The 21,390-nt window shown below is 41.2% G+C and overlaps 1 protein-coding gene across 2 annotated transcripts in view; it reads left to right on the top strand.

Annotated features, from left to right (window-relative positions):
• Positions 1-21,390, top strand: part of sorl1 (sortilin-related receptor, L(DLR class) A repeats containing) — a 193,544-nt gene that overhangs the window by 79,527 nt on the left and 92,627 nt on the right. For both annotated transcript variants that reach the window (XM_080214840.1, XM_080214839.1), the window contains exons 7-8: positions 15,021-15,119; positions 15,701-15,870. In XM_080214840.1, coding sequence (XP_080070966.1) covers positions 15,021-15,119; positions 15,701-15,870 — 269 coding nt within the window. The remainder of the gene's footprint in view (positions 1-15,020; positions 15,120-15,700; positions 15,871-21,390) is intronic.

The following is a 21,390-nucleotide window of genomic DNA, read 5'->3' as shown; positions in this document are numbered from 1 at the left end:
ATGGAAAATGTGAGGTTATCCACTTTAGTAGGAGGAACAGGTGTGCAGAGATTAAGTGTAGATGGACAAAGGAACAGTTGTGTCCTTGTCAGTAATTCATTAAAAGCTAACATGCAGGTGCAGCAAGCAGTTGGGAAGGTTAATGGTATGTTATCATAACTTGAACACAGGAGTCGTGAAGTCTTGCTTCATTTGCATAGAATCTTGGTTGGACTCTAACCTAGAGTAGTGTGTGTAGTTTTAGTCCCCCTAGCTTAGGATAGTATTGCCACAGAGGGAGTGCAACAAAGGTTCATCAGACTTCATCCTGGAATGATGAGACAATCCTATGAAAAGAGATTGGTTTCAAAGAATGAGAGGTGATCTTGCTGTAAGCTGCAAAATACTTTAAAAGACGCAGGCAAGATGTTCCCCTGGGTAAGGAGTCTGGAATCAGGCAACAATTTCAAAACAAAATGGAAGGCACTTGGGACTGAGGAGTTTTTTCAACTCAAGTTGTGAATCTTTGGAATTTTTTTATCTAATGGGCTTTGGAAGCTCAGTCATCGAGCATATTTAAAACAGATTGACAGATTTCTGAATACCAGTTACAAGGGATATGGGGAGAATGGGGGAAAAGGCATTGAAATGGATGATTAAACATGATATTGAACAATAGAGCAGGCTTGATGGACTGAATGGCCTATTCTAGTCCTATGTTCCTATGGTTAATGCAACACTTGAAGATCGGTGCATGAAAATGGTTCTGAAGTTAGCAGTTGAAATTCCTTTCACTCCTTTTCTTGTCATTTGATACTTTAATTAAGCCAAGTGTGGGAACAAGGTAGATCAAAATTTATTAGTTCCAAATCCTCAACTCCCATAGTATATCATGTTGAGATTATTAACAACTCTGGCTGTAATCCGATTTACCATGTTGAAGGCTACAGTATGAGGAGGTTTAAACTGTATTGTTTTTGCATGTTTAAATGTAGCCAGCTTTAAAAAACAAAGCGCCGATATTAAATCATATTCTTGCACATTATCGCAGGCATGTTTATTGCCTGATGCGCTGTGTATATTCTTCTTCCTAATGACTGGTTTGTTTCTGGATGACAACTGGATGTTTTCAATACATCCAGCTGTTCAAGCACCAGCTTTTTTTTTGCATCATCATGTATTTGTGTATATGCACACATATATGGTGTGTGGGTATGCGCAGTAGAGATGGTATCCGAACTTGTTACACTGGGATGTGGACAGACTAGACTGGCACAGAAATTGAAGAGTGATGGATGGTCTTTGCTTTCGAAAGTTAAATATTTAGTTATTCATTCATCAAGTATGATTTACAGTGGGAAGTATTTCATTGCTTTAAACTAGATGGGGGGGAGGGTGCAGGAATGGGAGAAATTACAAGATCTAAAGTAAAGGAATGGGAAAGGGCGTGGGAAAATGTTGATGTCCCAATAATAAAAGGAGTAGGGGGCATGAGAGAGGTTAGTAGCGTTCCTTCAAATAAGGTCCAGATAAAGGCTGGTATAAAGACACTTTACCTGAATGCACGAAGCATTTGGAACAAAGTGAATGAGCTGATGGCGCAAATCAGCACAAATGGATATGATCTAGTGGCCATTATGGAAACGTGGTTGCAAGGTGACAGGGACTGGGAGCTGAATGTCCAGGGGTATCAAGTGTTTAGGAAGGATAGACAGGAGGAAAAAGAGGGTGGGGTAGTTCTGTTCATTAAGGATAATATCAGGGCAGTAGTAAGGGAAGATAGAGGCTCCAAAGAGCAAAACGTGGAATTGTTGTGGGTGGAGATAAGAAATAGTAAGGGGAGGAAGATACTGGTGGGTGTGGCTTATAGGCCCCCAAATATAACTTAGAGGTGGGGCGGGCTATAAACAAGCAAATAAATGATGCGTGCAGAAATGGAACGGCGATAATTATGGGAGATTTTAATCTGCATATTGATTGGATGACCCAAATTGGATGCGGTGGGCTTGAGGAAGAGCTCTTGGAAAACTGTCGGGATAGTTCCCTTGAACAATATGTGACGGAACCTACAAGGGAACGGGCTATCTTAGATCTGGCGTTGTGTAACGAGGCAGGTAGAATTAGGGATCTTATTGTGAGGGATCCTCTTGGGACGAGTGATCATAGTATGGTTAAATTTTTGATGCAGATGGAGGATGAGAAAGTAGGGTCCTGAACCTGTGTCCTCCATTTGAACAGAGGGGTGTACGATTGGATGAGAGAGGAATTGGCGAGTGTAGATTGGGGACACTGGTTGGTAGGACGGCTGAGGAGTAGTGGAGGATTTTTAAGATCTTTTTCAGTACTCAGCAGAAATATATTCCGATGGTAAAGAAGGAATGTAGGAGAAGGGATAACCAGCTGTGGTTATCTAAGGAAATAAAGGAGAGTATTAAATTAAAAGCTGATGCGTTCAGAGTGGCTAAAAATCAACAAAGAATGACTAAGAAGGTGATAAAGAAAGGAAAGAGTATGAAGCTAAACTAGCACTAAATATAAAAAAGGACAGCAAGAGTTTTTACAAATATAAAGAAAAGGCTGGCTAGAGTGAATGCTGGACCCTTAGAGGATGAGAGGGGGTACTTAGCAGTGGGAGATGAGGAGATGGCTGAGGCTTTAAATGAGCTTTTTGCCTCGGCCTTCATGGAGGAGGACACGAATAGTTTGCCAGATCTTTAAAGATAGAAGGATGGTAGGAGTTGAGGGCCTGAATGCGATTACTGTCACTAGAGAGGCAGTGCTTGATAGACTAATGGAACTGAAGGTGGACAAGTCCCCTGGACTGGATAGAATGCATCCCAGGGTTCTGGAAGAAATGGCAGAGGTGATAGTGGATGCCTTAGTAATTACTTACCAAAATTTGCTGGATTTCGGAAGTGCCAGAAGATTGGAAAACGGCTAATGTTACGCCGCTGTTTTTAAAAAAGGTAGCAGACGAAAGGCAGGGAATTATAGGCCGGTCAGTTTAACGTCTGTAGTTGGAAAAATGCTAGAATCCGTCATCAAAGAAAAAATAGCGAGGCTCCTAGAAAAGAATGGTTTGATTGAGCAGACACAGCACGGATTCGTTAAGGGGAAGTTGTGTTTGACGAATTTATTGGATTTCTGAGGATGTGACTAGTGCGGTAGACAGAGGGGAACCGGTTGATGTGGTGTTTTTAGATTTTCAAAAGGCGTTTGATAAGGTGCCTCAAAAGGTTGCTACAGAAGGTTGGGGTACATGAAGTTGGGGGTAAGGTGTTAGCATCGATAGACCCTTGGTTGCCTAATAGGAAGCAGAGAGTTGGTATCACTGGGTGCTATTCTGGTTGGTTCTCTGGTGACTAGTGGAGAGCCGCAGGGATCGGTGCTGGGGCCACAGCTATTTACCATTTATATAGACGATCTGGAGGAGGGGGCTGAGTGTAGGGTGACAAAATTTACTGATGATACGAAGATGAGTGGAAAAGCAAAGTGCGTGGAGGGTGTGGAAAGCCTGCAGAGAGATCTGGATAGGCTGAGCGAGTGGGCGAGGACCTGGCAGATGGCGTATAATGTTAGCAAGTGTGAGGTTATCCACTTTGGCAGAAAATAATAGTAGGAGGGATTATTATTTAAAAGGCGAAAAGCTGCAGCATGCTACGGTGCAGAGGGACCTGGGGGTCCTTATGCACGAGTTGCAAAAACCCAGTCTGCAGATACAGCAGGTGATCAAGAAGGTGAATAGAATGCTGGCCTTTATAGCGAGGGGGATAGAATATAAAAGCAGGGAGGTCTTGCTGCAACTGTATAGGGTACTGGTGAGGCTGCAGCTGGAGTACTGTGTGCAGTTTTGGTTGCTGCACTTGCGCAAGGATATTTTGGCCTTGGAGGGAGTGCAGAGGAGGTTCACTAGGCTGATACTGGAGATGAGGGGGTTGGACTATGAAGAGAGACTAAATAGGCTGGGTCTGTACTTGGAGTTTAAAAGGATGAGGGGGGATCTTATAGAGACGTATGAGATAATGAAGGGGATGGATAGGGTAGAGGTAGAGACATTCTTCCTGCTTAAAAAGGATAGCAGGACTAGAGGGCACAGCCTCAAGATAAGGGAGTGGGCAGTTTAGAACGGAGTTGTGGAGGAACTTCTTCACTCAAAGGGTGGTGAATCTCTGGAATTCTCTGCCTGTTGAAGTGGTGGAGGCTACCTCGCTAAATATATTTAAGTCACGGGTAGATAGGTTTTTGACAGACAAGGGAATTAAGGGTTATGGGGAGAAAGCGGGAAAGTGGAACTGATCCGCTTCCGATCAGCCATGATCTTATTGAATGGCAGGGCAGGCTCAAAGGACTAGATGGCCTACTCCTCCTATTTCTTGTGTTCTTATTGCTCCTAGTTAATTTTAATTTAGTTCTTGTATTGCTTTGATTTAATTTGTATTTTAAATTTAAGACAAACTTGGACGGGTTCATGGATGAGAGGGGTGTGGAGGGATATGGTCCAAGCGCAGGTCTGTGGGACTGGGCAAAAAATGGTTCGGTGCAGACAAGGGCCAAAAAGGCCTGTTTCTGAGCTGTAATTTGCTATGGTTCTACTTTCAGGCCAACACCTACATATAGGGCAGAATGCTTCACTAATGCAGAGGCATTAGAAGCGTGCAGGGTGGAGCCTAAGAAAGCAATTATGAGAGTGCTGGCTGGTAAAAGTAGGGGAAATCTTGTATATTAATGGGAGGAGGATAACCGGGTGAAGAGTAGGGCCTGTTTGCTCCCTCTCTATGGGTGAATCCAGAGGACATCGGAACCATGTTGATTAGTTCACATCCCTCTTCACCCAAGCGAATGAGAATGAAGGTATGGAATTTGGGGAGAGGCTGAGGTTTGAGCAAATTGACTTGGGGAAGGACAAGGCAGACATAAGACAAGACGAGGAGTCGTAGGCAGGCCTAAAAATGGACAAATTTCCAGATCCAGATGAATTGTGTCCCAGGCTCCTATGAGAGGCAAAGGAGGAGATTGCAGGGGTTCTGACCCAAATTTTTAGTTCCTATCCTGCCAGGGGACTGGAGAACAGCTAATGTGATTCTGCTATTGTAGAAGATTGGTCGACAAAAGCTAGGGAGGTGATCTAGTGCATAGTTTGTCATCTGCACTAACCTCATCTGTGTGGATTTCAGCAAAGCCTTTGACGTGGTCTCACATGGGAGACATAAGGAACGCAAATACATGTGGGATACAGAATAATTTGATAAGGTGGATTGAAAATTGGCTTAGCTTTAGGAGACAAAGGGTGATGACAGAAGGTTTAGTGATTTGGAAGCCAGTGTTAGAGTCCAGATGAGGAGGAATTTCTTCAGCCAGACAGTGAATCTATGAAATTCATTGCCACAAAAGGCTGTGGAGGCCAGGTCATTGAGTATATTTACACCACACAACCTTGCCATGGCAACCTCTGCAAGATGTGCTGGATCATCAACATGGATACTACCATCACATGTGAGAACACCACCCACCAGGTCAATAGTACATAAGTGACTGTCAGTGTTGTCTACCTCATATGCTGAAAGAAAGGATGTTTTGAGGCTTTGTACATCAGCGAGACCATGTAGACACTAAGACAATGGATGAACAGACACCATGACAATCACCAGGCAGGAGCGTCCCCTTCCAGTCAGAACACTTCAGCAGTCAAGGACATTCAGCCTCCAATCTTCTCCAAGGTGGCAAGACATTACAACACAGAGTCACTGAGCAGAAACTGATGGCCAAATTCCTCACACATGAGGATGGCCTCAACCAGGATCTTTGGTTCATGTCGCACACATGTAACCCCCACCACTTGACATGAGTGAACAAAATATTACTAACCATACTAGTTTGCAAAATCTTACTTACTATATCCTGGCTTGAGACAATTAACACCTCTTGAACCTGTGATTATTCCCCTCCCTACTTGCACTGTCTGTACCTGTAAAGATGTGATTACCTGAAAAGACTTGCAACCATTATCTTGCGATTGTTTCTTTGTCTGTATATGCCACGTTTGTGAAACCTACCTCTCCACCCATCTGATGAAGGAGCAATGCTCCGAAAGCCCAAATAAAGCTGTTGGATTTTAACCTGATGTTATGAGACTTCTTACTGTGCACACTGCAGCCCAAAGTCAGCATCTCCACATCACAAGTATATTTAAGAAAGAGAGGTTTTTGATTGGTAAGGGGATTAAAAGTTGCAGGGAAAAGGCAGGAGAAACTTATCAGCCATAATTTGAATGGTGGAGCAGCTTTGATGCTGAATGGCAAAATTCAGCTGCATCTTGTCTTATGGTGTCCAGTAGTGTACCATGGATGTGTGCTGGGTCCCCTATTATTCATCTATAAATGACGTAGATGACTCTGTGCTGGGTAGGATTAGTAAGTTTGCAGATAAAACAAAGATTGGCTGGGTATTTAACTGTATTTTACCTTAGGTTGAGGGAGCTAGGTCTCTTACAGGAGAGACGAAGGTTGAGAGGTGACCTGGCAGAGGTTTATAGAGTGGATTCTCGGAGGCTATTTCCCAGGGCTGAAATGGTCGCTACGAGAGGACACCGGTTTAAGGTACTGGGGAGCAAGTACAGAGGAGATGTCAGGGGTAAGTTTTTTTTTCACTTGGGGTGGTGAGTGAGTAGAATCGGCTGCTGTCAGTGGTGGTAGAGGCGAACTTGCTGGGGTCTTTTAAAAGACTTCTGGATAAGTACATGGGATTTAATGGGATTGGGAGTTATAGATAATTCTATGGCCTGGTAGGTAAGGATATGATCGGCGCAACTTGTTTGTGCTGTTGTGTTCTATGCTCTACGTAAGGCCGTGTGTTTTGGGCTACGAGGAAAAAATAGATGGGATTGTCAAGTGGGCTGATAAGTGGCAAGTAGAATTTAACCCTAAAATGTGAGAGGTGATACGCTTTGGAAGGAGTAATTTGACAAAGTATTCAATGAACGGCATGACCCTAAGTTCTGAAGGACAAAAGGATCTTGGCATCTATAGATCTCTGAAGACAGAAGGGCATGTTAGTGAGGTAGTGGAAAAAGACATATGGGGCACTTGCTTTTATCAATCGAGACATGGATTATAAAAGCAGCGAAGTCATGTTGCAGTTGCATTTAACTTGGGAGAGGGCACAGCCAGGATACTTTGCAGTTCTAGTCACTGAATTATAGGAAAATTTGCGATGGCACTGGAGGGGTGCAGAGGATATTCGCAGACATCTCCAACTTCTCTTTTAAAGCAACTTGAGGTCCCTTTCTGCTCCAAGAAGATGGCCATCATCCTTATACCAAAGAAAAACCAGGCAGCATGTCTTAATGACCATCATCCAGTGGTTCTGATGTTCATCTTTTATGAAGTGTTTCAAAAGGTCAGTCATGACACAAATCCACTCTGGCCTTCCTGATTGCCTGGATCCACTACAGTTTGCCTACCACTGCAACAGGACCACAGCTGATGCCATCTCCATGGCCCTGCACGCAACTCTGCAACACCTAGCTAACAAAGACACCTATGTCAGACTTCTATTTATTGAGTACACAGCTCAGCCTTCAATGCCATTTATTCCTAAGAAACTGATCTTGTAACTCTTATGGCCTGCGGCTTGGCTCCTCTCTGCGACTGAACTTTCTAACCCATAGACTGCAATTAGTAAGGATAGGCAACAACAACTCTTCCATGATCATCCTCAACACTGGTGCCGCAAAGGCTGTGTCCTCAGCCCCAAGCTATACTCCTTATACACCTATGAATGTGGCTAAATTCCCCCAACTCGATTTTCAAGTTTGCTGATGACATCACCATAGTAAGTCGGATCTTAAACAATAATGAGGCAGAGTACAAAGAATCTGGTGAACTGGTGCAATGATAATCTCTCTCAAATCAGCAAAACAAGAGATGGTCATCAACTTCAGGAAGCATAGTGGAGGATGTGCCCCTGTCTACATCGATGGGGGAGAAGTAAAAATGATCAGGAGTTTCAAGTTTAGGTGTCCAGATCGCCAACAACCTGGCTTGGTTCCTCCATGTCTGACACTATATAGTTAAAGCCTACCAACGCGCCTATTTTCTGAGAAGACTAAGGAAATTTGGCATATCTGCTACGACACTCCAACTTTTACAGGTGCACCATAGAAAATGTTCTTTTATTGTATCACAGCTTGGTATGACTCCTGCTCTGCGCAAGACTGCAAGAAGCTACAAAGGGTCACGAACGAAGTCCAATCCATCATACGCACCATATACAATCCATCATAGACTCTGTCTACACTTCCTGCTGCCTCAAAGGCAGCCAGCGTAAGTAAGGATCTCATGCACCCCGGACATTTCTTCCACCTTCTCCCATCGGGGGAAGAAGTTACAAAAGTCTGAAACACAACACATACCAGCCAACTCAAGAGTGGGAGCGATGGCCCCCACAGACATTACCCCACCCCCACAATATAACTGCCCTGCTTATCTGTCAACCACCCCCACCCCTGCCACCTGGGGCGCCACAGCCACCTCAGCAATCCATCTGGCCTCCCCCGTCCCACCACTGATCTGAGCCAGAGAGCCGTTGGAAGCTCTGAACTTATCTCTTCAGAAGCTGGAGGCCCAAAACAGACCTTTGCCAAGCATATCTGTTGCATGCCAAATCTAGATGGGCGAACAAGATGGTAAAGGGGAAATGTTGGTAAAGTTGGACAGGTAGCCCATTAATTCAATTTAAATACATGCAAATACGTTTAAATCGCCATTGCGCCCATTTCAGTATTGGTTTGGATCATGGCCATTTTTGGGCCTTGGTAAAGTAGGCATCTGAGCGGACACAGGCATGGATCACGTAATCGCCTCACACCTGACTTTACCAGGTTTTCGTGTCTGAAAACGGGTGTGACACAATGGTAAAATTGGGCACGTGATGCTCAATATGAAGAAATATAAAATCATTTATTTTGGTAGGAAGAACATGGAGAGACAAAATCAAATAAAGGACATAAAACAAGTGGGTGCAGGAGCAGAGGGACTTGAATGTGTAAGTCATTGAAGATGGCAGGCGGAAAGACAGATTTGAGTGTGGTTAATAAAGTAAAACTGTATCCTAGGTTTTAATGAGGGCGCAGAGTACAAGACCAAGGAGCTTATGTTGAACTTGTATGGGACACCAGTCTGGCTTCAGCATTTGATTTGATTTTATTATTGCCACGTTTATTAACATATACAGTGAAAAATATTGTTTCTTGTGTGCAGTACAGCCAAAACGTACCATTCATAGAGAAGGAAACGAGTGCAGAATGCAGTGTTACAGTTATAGCTAGGGTGTAGAGAAAGATTAACTTAATACAAGGTAAGTCCATTCAAAAGTCTAACGACAGCAGGAAAGAAGCTGTTCTTGAGTCGGTTGGTACTTGACCTCAGATGTTTGTATCTTTTTCCCAAAGGAAGAAGGTGGAAGAGAGAATGTCCAGGATGCATGGGGTCCTTAATTATTCCGGCTGCTTTGCCGAGGCAGCGGGAAGTGTAGGCAAAGTCAATGGATGGGAGGCTGTTTTGCGTGATGGATTGGGCTACATTCACAACCTTTTTGCAGTTCCTTGCAGTCTTGGGCAGAGCAGGAGCCATACCAAGCTGTGATACAACCAGAAAGAGTGCTTTCTATGGTGCATCTGTAAAAGTTGGTGAGAGTCATAGCTGACATGCCAAATTTCTTTAGTCTCCTGAGAAAGCAGAGACGTTGGTGGGCTTTCTTAACTGTAGCGTCGGCATGGGAGCACCAGGATAGGTGGTTGGTGCTCTGAACACCTTAAAAACATGAAGCACTCAACCCTTTTCTGTTTCGCCCCCATTGATGTACACAGGAGCATGTTCTCTTTTTACATTTCCTGAAGTTGATGACAATCTCCTTTTTTTTTGTTTTGTTGATGTTGAAGGAGAGATTATTGTTGCCGCACCAGTTCACCAGGTGTTCTCTCATTCCTCTAATCTGTCTCATCATTGTTTGAGATCCCACTATGCTTGTGTCAAGCAGACTTGAAAATCAAATTGGAGGGGAATTTGACTGCTCAGTCATAGCTGTGCAAGGAGTATAGTAGGGGCTGAGAACACAGTATTGAGAATGATCGTGGAGAAGTTAGAGTATTGCTTCCAGTTTTTGGCACTTCACTTTAGGAAAGATGTGAAGTGATGAAAGATGAGACAATGCAAGAAAAGATTATGAAAATAGTTCTAGGGATGAGGAATATCAGTCGTGATGATAGATTGGAGAAGTTGGGGCTGTCTGTCTTGGAGAAAAGTCTGAGGAGATTTGATTGAAGATATGGGGAAAGACTGCTCCCACTTGAGAATAAGAAGGCACACATTTAAAGTATTTGCAAAAGAAACAAAACTACATATAGCAAGTGGAGAGTGCACTGCCTGAAAATCTAGTGGAAGCAGGTTTGATAGAGAATTGTGTAAAGAAATGTGCAGGGTTATGGGGAGAAAACAGTGGAATGGTGCCAGGCGCATTGCTCATTTAGAGAGTGAGTGAAGAGTCACCTGGCCAAATGGCTGCTTCCTGTGTGCTGTGTTGTAATGATTCGGTAATTTTTCTGTTCCCCTCACTTTTTATTATGTTGCACTTTTTTGGAGACAAACTTGTCAAGGCAGCAAGTATTCCTCCATAATTAGTAAGGACTGAAATCAGGTAAAGATACCTTTCGGGAAGAAGCAGAGTAAGAGAAAAACTAAGGACAAAAAAAAGCTGGAAAAACTTGTCAGGCTTCATGTTGATGACCTTCTTCAGAACTGAAGAAAGATAGAAACTTAAGAGTTTTTAAACCAGTTGTAACAGCTTAAAATGTGATGTTTTTTTTTAAATCTTCCCATGCTGATTAAATTATTGTGGATTTAATCTTGGAAATATTCTAAACAGTGGTTCAGAGTTGTTTTTTGTTTTCCAGTGCATGATGAAGTGGTGCGACTAGATCCCGGACACTTGATGCTACATTCATGTTGCATTTCCTTACAATAGTGTCTGAATAAAAGGGCTGATAACTCACTATGCCAGCATGTTAACTATCATTTAAACAGCCTCCTAACAACCCTTTAACAACTGTACTGTACGGTACTATAAGGTGCTGCTCAAGTCATGAGTTTCTGTTTACTTAAAGCTGTTCTTTGTATTTTGATATCCATCAAATAAGACACAAGGTGGATTCAAGGAGAAAGCTACCCTTCAGTGTTTTCCCAAAATATTGTTCTTATTTCATCACCTGCTTATATGGAATAGGTAAATTTACATTCCTAATGCAACATATACTTATTTGCTTACACAAGAATATGCATGACCCTGTCAGAGATGGATAGAATTCAGGGGCACAATAAAGGCTCATTAATGCAAATAAAGTTGGTTTCTTCCTCTTGTGCACAGGATTTCATAAACAGCTATAAACTCTCTCTAGCTGATTTAAATTTGTTCTATGTAAACAAGCTCTTTGAAATTCATAGCTCAGGTAATGCACTTAAAATAACTGGTGAAGGTTAAAGCACTGCTGGCTGCACTTAGCAATTTACTGTTTATAATTTACTGCTGGAATTTGAGCCTAATAACAGTGTTGAAAGATTTTTATTTTCAGATGGAAAAAAAGAGAGGGATGATTTTTTTTTTCTTCAATGTTTTCCCCATCTGTGCTGAAATTTTGTATGAAACTCTCAAACTGAAATTTTAATTAGTAGTTCCAATGTAGAGTTAGAATTGGCACTTTCATCACTGAGTGAGTGCCCTGCTTGAAATTTTTATGACCCTATGTAATGCAGCATGTTCATCTATCTATGTCTCTAAACATTTGAATGTTGGCTATTCTGCGCGTGAAATGTCACTTCGCTATGGTGTTTGCTGTGGGCAGCTGCCATTTTAGGCTATAATTACCCTAGGTACCAACCCAGGAGACTTGTCCAAATCAAAGGATGAACAAACTAGCATTGATTTATAGTCCCTTTTTAGTGGCAATGGGATCTCCCAGTGATTTTATGGTCATTCAGGACATTTATGAAATATGTTCACTTTTGAAATGAGTGGCATCCTTGTTTTGTTTTTTGAGGTATAATTTGAGGTCTGTTGGGTCTGCATCGACTCTCAAAGAGCGCCTTGCTCAGGCCCCTGTGATCCTGTAATCCTGTACACCAAGAGGAAACCTACATAGACACTGGGAGAACATGCAAACTCCAAGGATGGAATTGAATGTGGATCCCTGGTGCTGAGACAGCAGTGCTAACCACTGTGCCACCATGCTACCCTTTTTGCCTTGCACTCATCAGGACAGATGCAAGAACACCAAATTTCAAAGGGAGCGATTAATATATGCTGCACAAGAAAAGGTTGCTGATTGTTTGGCAAGTCTGTTTTAATTGAGGTATTGCCTTGAAGACTGCACCATGGAACTATTGTCCTCTATGCTTTTTAACTGAAAAAGTGCAACATCGGGGAATTTCCTTTTTGCTTGCAAAGGACAGGTCCCTCTATATGAACATACGTAGCAACTAGCGAGTCAACTGATAAATTATTGGTGTGCAGGACTTGTCCACTGCAGGCAAAAGGAAGGTATTCAGGTATTGAACCTTTTTTTGAATTAAACAAAAATGTGGGGGAAATAGTTCCCTGGTGAATTCTCCACAACAATGGCTCAACCAATCAACACCCTTTCCTGATGTAGTTCGTCTTGCTTCCTTTGTAATTTGCTATTGTGTTTGTCCTGATGAATGCCAGTTGAAAAGCTTTAGACAGTATGAAAAAGAGGAGACAACAACTTTCAGATACTTCCATATATACCTGCAGCTGCATTTAGTAAGGAACAATTTTATTTACAGACAGTATCACTGCTGGGTTTTATATTGAAACATTGGACTTGATGAAATGTTTAAATCTTGATTTTGTTTTTGAAGTAACATTAAAACCTGGAGTCACAAACTAAGGATTGGGATTTAGGACGGAGATGAAGAGACATTTCTTCACCCCAAGTGTAGTGAGCCTGTGGAATTTGTTACAGAAAGTAGTTGATCCCAGGACATTGAATGTATTCAAGGGGCGGCTAGATATAGCACTTGGGACAAATGGGAACAAAGGTTATGGGGAGAAAACAGGAGAGTTGGACGATCAGCCAGGATCGTAATGAATGGCAGAGCAGGCCCGAAGGGCAGGAGGAGGCCAGTTGGCCTGTCTTCTATGTTTCTGTGCAACATCGAATTTAAAACAACAGCACTGTGGAAAAGTATTAACTTATCCAGGTTTATGATTTACAAAATTGCCAATCCAGGCACATCCTGTTGTGGGGCAGGCAGTAAATGGAGAGTTCAGTCTCCAGTTTTGCGTTTGCCTCTTTCCAGAAATATCATTGGGTTTTAATAACTCAATCCAACTGGGAGCTTTAACTGCCTGCTAGTGTTAATTTGTGGTTTTTAATTGAAGAGTGGCTGTAAATTATGGAACCCAGAAGTAATTTACAGCACTGGTGTAAATGGCCTGTCTGGATGTTAGTAAGGAAAATTGATTACCCAGAATTGGGCCAGCTGACCCAGCGCCAGAACTAAGCTGGTCAAATCTACTCCATTTTACGTCGAACTGACTGTCGATCATACAATTAGGTTGTAAAATTGCCTCAAAGGAGATTTGAGTTTCAAAGCAGTTTTGTTTTGGTTAGGAAGGAAGTGACAAATACTAATACCAGTCTGGGATTTCATAACTCTTTTGTTATGGTTAAAAAAAAATGAGCTTAACTGGAAAATGAAACCATGTACAGTAGTTTGTGATATTCGAGTGCCACCTGGTGTTTTAATTTTGCAATTAATTTCAATTGGGATATAGTTTTGTTTCACAAAGTAGTTTCCATGTTCAATTTACAGACTTGCAATCAACAATATTGCATGTCTGCTATTGATTCTTGCCATTCTTAATCTGCTGAAAGGCAAAATAGTTTGGTAAAGTATAATGCAAGGTGATTCAGCTTTGCAAAAGAGGTAATGTAGCACATTGATGTCATTGCATCAGTATCTAGTTGTAACATTTTAAATTTTAATAAAATTGAAGCTGGGGTTTATTAATGTTAACAATGTTAAACGAACTCCAAACCATGGTACTCTATCTCACTCATATTTATCTTCCTACCATCTATAAGATTTTAAAAACCAAGTTGGGTGTTAGCTCCCCACACCTTTTTCAGATTTACTTGAGTCTTTCAGCTTTTTTTCAATTTTGTATCCCATTATAGTCAGTTTTCCTTGAATTAGATTACTTTGTAAAGGCACATACAGGAGATACCTAACAGCACTGTGGGTGGAGCTGTACCACATCGACTGCAGTAGTTCAAGAAGGCGGCTCACCACCGCCTTCTTGAGGGCCATTGGGAATGGGCAATGGATGCCTGTGCAGCTGGCGAAGCCCACAACTCTTGAATGAATAATTTTAAAAATCTGTATAATGTGCTCATCCTCCCTAGTGGAAAATGTAACATAAAAGGAAGGGAAACTTTGAGGCAGGCTGCTTATAAAACTGATTATACCTCAAAGTACATATATGTAGAACGTCAGAGCTGCAGATTGTGTGGTACAGGAGGCACCGATCACTGGCCTACAAAGCCCAGGCAACTTCATCCTATTTGTGCTTATTTCTTAATTGCTGGTTTGTCCTGTTTGAAATTTGCACATGTGGAAAGTTGCTACAAAGCTGATTCAGAACACCAAAAATGTAAATGTTGATTATCCTGAATGTAAGCAATAAATGGGAACATGGATTGAAGCATTTCCTGTATCTTAGACATTCTGTATTTAAATAGTTCATGAAGCCAAATACTTTAGATACTCCCTTTCAAGTAACATTACATGGCTAATTTCTGTCAGCTCTAAGAAATCTGATTTTCCAGAAGATGTGCGTGAAGAAAAGCAAGCTAAATGGTATAGTGAGGAAATTTAATAATACATATAGTTAATTTTTTGAAGAGGAAAATTATTGTTCACTTAAATCTCCAGTTCCATTGCAACTTATTTCTCTCTTTTTTATAGCATCTCCTGGGGAGCAGTAACCCGAAAACAGTACAGTTGTGGGTTTCATATAATCGGAAACCTATGAGACGAGCAAATTTTCTTACAAGAAATATAATGGTGAGTATGTATAAATGTGAATATCAAGTCAAAATCCTTTATTATTACGTTAATTTATGTATGTCCTTTGCTGAAACCCATCTTAGACTGGAGAAACCCAATTGCCTGAAGATTCAAGGCCTTGGCAAACAGGTGCCTTTGTGGGCAACTTGATAACATGTGCACCTATAGTTACTGGGTATTCAGTACAGTGCTACCTGGGTTACAAATGCAGTGAAATATTAGATGATTGAGTCATTAGACTAAGAACATTACTTTAAAATGATGAAACAAGGTCTGCAACAAGGTAGGATTATTTGTGTGAGAAGTACTGAAGTTACATTTTAGATTGTATTTTTTTAATTTTCAACTTGCTTGCTTTGCTCTGTTCACCTATCTCTATCTTGGCTGGCTTTCCATCTCTGTTCTTCTTTCTAAGCTGTTCACACTATGGTAATCTGCTGTTGTAGATTCCTGGAGATTTTAAGTGTTTCTGTTTCTATTCTGGGTTCATGTAATATAAATTGCACATTATAAATATTACCTTCTATTTTGGATTCTGAAAACATTTGATGTACCATTTTCTTTTGCACATTCTTCAGGAGTATTATGTGGCTGATGCATCAGAAGACCAGGTGTTTGTCTGTGTCAATGTCAACAATAATGTGACCAACCTCTACATCTCTGAAGCAGAGGGTCTGAAATTTTCCCTTTCTCTTGAAAATGTATTGTACTACAGTCCAGGAGGTGCAGGAAGTGCAACTCTGGTGAGGTAGGTACATGAACCTTTCAGCTTGAAAGGAAGAAACAAATCATTTATCACTATACTCGTTTTCACCTGAGCAATCTGACAGACCAGCAAAAAACTAAAACGTGCCTTGTTCTGCCTGAGCAATGCACGTACCTCTAAGGTGAATGGTTTAACGTTTCCCAGATTTCCTATTTATTGTCCAATCCATGCCGAATTGTGAGCGATCAGACTGCCTGATCTCCTTTCCTTGCTTTTGATAGGAGATTGTATGTTATTATTGTCCACATTCTAAGATGGGACCGGAGTATTCCTTTTATGCTATGAAGTCCATTAACATTTATAAGGCGGAGGAATGATATAGAAGTTACTCTTTACAACATGTCCAATCACAGTGTATGGTGGAGGAATGTTGTGGAAGCTTGTTTTTTTTATCTTTAGCAAGTTTATTCTTCAAACAACTCAGTGCAATTGCAACATCTTTATGGTTCCCCACATCAACTGTTGCAGCTATCTCTATTATACTCCAATTTTTAAAAACAATTAACAATACTAAATCCAATAAACTGAGTATCTTTGTTTTTTAATCCGATGCTCATTATCTGACCGTAGCAATTTAACAAGATATTGTCAAAGAATAAAATTACTCATTGACATAGCACTCTATCTCATCATCTCAAAATCTCCAATTAACCTTTCAGTGTATCAAAAGTGGCCCTGCTGTGACATTGTGCTTTCTGGCAATTTTGTAGTAAGCAATTATCCTTTTTGGTAAGACCCTATTTTAATGCCCCAGTCTTCAATTGACCTCAGAGTGAAAATGTGAAGGACATTAGAATTATTGAGTGGATTTGGGGCTTCAGCTGCTCAGTAGGGTTTGATGTGATGAGGTTGAGCATGATCTGAAGTTGTTTTGAATGCAAAGTTGTTTTTTTAATACCTGTATGAAAGTAGGTTTGTTTTACAGCAAACAATTGGGCTTCAAAAACCTGTCTGTTAAACTGTGCCCACCATTAGAAATTACTGAGGATTTAGGCTCTCAACTCTGGGTGTTCAGCCCAGTTTCCTCAGCTGCCATTGTTGCCTTGAAGCTTGTGACCCCAAAATGTTGTCTCATGACCCAACTAGAGGTTGAGACCTATGGTTTGGACAGCTCTATTATAGCAATCTTCGTATTGTGAACTATGCATAAAACAAATTTTGCCTGTCCAGAGAGAGGGCGAGACTTGACATCCTCTTCGGAAATAAGGAAGGGCAGGTGACAGAAGTGTTAGTGAGAGATCATCTTGGGACCAGTGACCATAATTCTATTAGTTTTAAAGTAGCTATGGAGAATGATAGGCCTGTCCCAAAAGTTAAAATTCTAAATTGGGGCAAGGCCAATTTTGATGGTATCAGGCAGGAACTTTCAAGAGTTAATTGGGGGAGTCAGTGGAAAGGCAAAAGAACATCTGGTAAGTGGGAGGCTTTCAAAAGTGTGTTAACTAGGGTTCAGGGTAAGCACTCTTGGCATGAAGGGCAAGACTGGCAGAAGTGGAGAATCCTGGATGACTCAGGATATTGAGGCCCTGGTTAAGAAGGAGGCACGTGACGTGCATAGGCAGCTGGGATCAAGTGAATCTCTTGAAGGGTATAGATGTTGTAGGAGTAGAGCTAAGAGAAATCAGGGGGGCAAAAAGAGGACACAAGATTGTTTTGGCAGATAAGGCAAAGGAGAATCCAAAGTTTCTACAAATACGTAAAGGGCAAAGGAGTAACAAGGAAGGGGGTAGGGCCTCTTAAGGATTAACAAGATCATCTATGTGCAGATCTGCAAGAGATGGATGAGATCCTAAGTGAATATTTCTCATCAGTATTTACTGTTGAGAAAAGTATGGATGTTAGGCAGCTTGGGGAAATTAAATAATGATATCTTGAGGAGTGTACACATTAGAGTTGCTGGAAGTCTTAATGCGCATCAAGGTAGATAAATCCCTGGGACCTGATGAAGTGTGGGAGGCTAGGGAGGAAATTGCAGGTCCCTTAGCAGAGATATTTGAATCCTCGACAGTCACAGATGAGGTGCCTGAAGATTAGAGGGTGGCAAATGTTGTGCCTTTGTTTAAAAAGGGAAATGCCAGTGAGCCTCACATTTTTGATGGGTAAATTATTGGAAGGTATTTTGAGAGACAGGATCAACAGGCATTTAGAGATGCAAAGAACGATTAGGGACAGTCAGCCTGACAGAGTGGAAAATCATGTCTCTCAAATTTGATTTTTTTTTTTGAGGGGGTAACCAAGAAGGTAGATGAGGACAGTGCAGTTGATGTTGCCTATATGGACTTTAGCAAGGCCTTTGACAAGGTACTGCTTGGCAGGTTGTTGCATAAGGTTAAATCTCATGAGATCTAGCATGAGTTTTCTAAATGGATACAAAATTGCCTTGACAGAAGCCAGAGGTTGTAGAGCTTATTTTTCAAACTGGAGGCCTATGACCAGTGGTGTGCCTCAGAGCTCAGTGCTGTGTCCGCTATTATTTGTCATTTATATTAATGATTTGGATGAGGATATAGGAGGCATGGTTAGTAAGTTTGCAGATGACACCAAGATTGTGGCATAGTGGGTAGTGAAGAAGGTTATCTCTGATTGCGACAGGATCTTGATCAACTGGGTCAGTGGGCTGACGAATGGCAGATGGATTTTAATTTAGATAAATACAAGGTGATGCATTTTGGTAGACTGGACCAGGGCAGGACATATTCAGTTAATGGTAGGGCGTTGGGGAGAGTTACAGAACAAAAAAATCTAGGGGCACAAGTTCATCACTCCTTGAAAGTGGTGAAGAAGGCATTCAGCATGCTTGGTTTCATTGGTCAGAACATTGAATACAAGAGTTGGGATGTCTTGTTGAAGTTGTACAAGACATTGGTAAGGTCACACTTGGAATACTGTGTGCAGTTCTGGTCACCCTATTATAGAAAGGATATTAAACTAGAAAGAGTGCAGAAAAGATTTATTAGGATGCTGCTGGGACTTCATGGTTTGAGTTATGAGGAGAGGCTGGATAGACTGGAACTTTTCCTCTGAAGTGTGGAAGACTGAGAGGTAATCTTAGAGGTCGATAAAATGAGGGGCACAGATCAGCTAGATAGATAATATCTTTTCCCAAAGGTAAGGGAGTCTAAAGCTAGAGGGCATAGTTATAAGGGGAGGGACAGAAAAGGGTCCAGAGGGGCAATTCTTTTCTCGCAGAGGTGGTGTGTCTGGAGGAAGCTGCCAGAGGTGGTGGTAGAGGCGGGTACAATTCTGTCTTTTAAAAAGTATTTAGACAATTACATGGGTAAGATGCGTGTAGAGGGATCTGGGCCAAATGTGAGCAATTGAGATTATCTTAGGGGTTTTAAAAAAAAGGTGGCATGGACAAGTTGGGCTGAAGGGCCTGTTTCTATGCTGAAGAAACTAGAGTGCTGGCAACAGGAAAACTCATGACATGCATACTTGAGAATTTTGTTCTCAAAGTATTAACAAATGTTTATGGTTTCTTTATGTGCTATTTTAACTGAGGGACGTGCTAATGACGAGTTCTGACTGTCACGGTATGAATTTATTTTCGTATTTGAACAGGGTATTTCCAAGGCATGAGAAATATAAATAATTAATTTAATGCAAAATTGATAATATTACTGTAGAGGTAGTTCAACACATGTTGAACACTGTTTCTGATATAGTTCCATTGGAGGCTGTCAACGTTATTAGCTCTGATATTGGATAGAATTTGGGTTTGAATCCTATTAGGAATATTTCTTCAGAAGGAGAACCTCCCGCCACCCGTCACACACACATTACTACAATGACTGCACTTCAAATGTATTTTATTGGATTTGAAACGAGTTGTAGGATGCCTGAAGGTATTAAATGGCATTGCATTTTCCTTAGTTTAGCAACATTTTTGAGTGATTTGAATTTAATCAAAAAGATTGGTTAAATGGTAAACATTAGCATAGTTCAAATTTACACTTTTCTTGACCTCTCGCTTCCAACTTTGGGAGGGATGCCGAACAAGAGTGAAAGCGGGAGAGAATTGCACCCATTTTTTGGGTGAGCTCCCAGATGTAATTGTACCGCCCTTAGAGAAAGAAATGAGGCAAGATGTGATTCTCGCCACTGATGATCTCCACCAGCAAAGTCATTAAGGCAAGTGAGCCTGAACAATTGTGTCTAGAACTTGCTAATAATATTAGATTAACCTAATAAATATTTAAATCAACCTCGTGCCCAGGAAGAGGCTGGTAACATTGCAAGAGACAAGAAATTCAGCACAAACCCAGTTTTTCACCTCTCTGAATCTTATGAGTCGCTAAGATCACTCTGCAGATGTCTGGGTGAAACCACTTGCAGTGAAGGAGTTTTAACCAATTCAAAGCAAATAAGTTTAACTCTTGGTAAAAATAGTAGGTAAAGGGATTTCACACAATGGCATGAAACATTTATGCACCAACATACATTTCATTTCATCCTTTTGATATTCATGGAATTTAGGCTGTAAACTTGACAACATTTCCTATAATCCAGCGTTTAAACCTTGCTTCCGTGAAGAAAATAGCAAAATTGGATGTGACAGGCCTATGAACTAACCTCGTATGGTTGGCTAGTCAGTGAGCTAATTGGCCTGACACAATCGCCTCATGGAAGTAAGACAGTGTATAAGGGATTCTTCTCTGAAGAAAAGAAAATGAGCAAGAACCTAGAGACCTTTGCATCCTATTTAGACTTTTATTTTCCAAGAGCATGTGGCCTCTTTATTCTTCCCTCCAAAGTACCTTTGTTCACCAAAAAGCTCTAAGTAGACCATATTAAAACATAGTCTTGATCTTGTTCCCTATCCAAGCATAACATTTTTTGACAAGCTGGCTTTTGAGTTCATTTGGATTCTGATGTACTTTGCTGCAACTAAATATATTACAGGTCCCTAAAGATCTGTTTTAGGATGAGGCACCAACTGAGCAAATAGTAAAGATGTATGTTTTGCTGATAGGTTCAGAATTGCTAAAGCCAATGAACACATTCACATAGCCCACAGTTATGTCAATTCACTTTCAGATGGTTGGTTGTGCACCACAGTCCTGTTCCCCAGCCAAAGGGGTTTTCAAAACCTTCGGAAGTAAAATCAGCTTTATTTATATAACGTGGCTACATAAGGAGCAAGGGAATGCTCATTGTGATAGAGCTGTGAATTACTGTGAGATGCAATCATGCCAGCTAATTAAACAAAGTCCTCTTTGTCTGCCCCAGTTGAGAACGGCTCACTCTGCTCTAAGTAGACCATGTTAAAATGTGCTCTTGAACTTGTTCTGTAGTTTATATATTCTAAAGAAAAGGAGGTTTTAATGTAAACTGGGTTGACATCAGCTGGTTTATCAGTCTGTTTATTTTGGTTACTTTAAACAGATTGAAATTGGCAAGAGATTTATTTTCCTTCAGGCACACAATTGAAACATGGAATGATCTTGATGTAATCTTTTAAGATTATCTCTGCCAGCTTTTATAGCAAATGTTTATAATTAA

Source organism: Carcharhinus amblyrhynchos, chromosome 29 (assembly GCF_965287045.1).
Source record: "Carcharhinus amblyrhynchos chromosome 29, sCarAmb.v2.hapA, whole genome shotgun sequence".
In the NCBI taxonomy this organism is placed as follows: Eukaryota; Metazoa; Chordata; class Chondrichthyes; order Carcharhiniformes; family Carcharhinidae; genus Carcharhinus; species Carcharhinus amblyrhynchos.
Note: the sequence above shows the minus strand (reverse complement) of the source record. Positions and strands in the feature narration are given on the sequence as shown.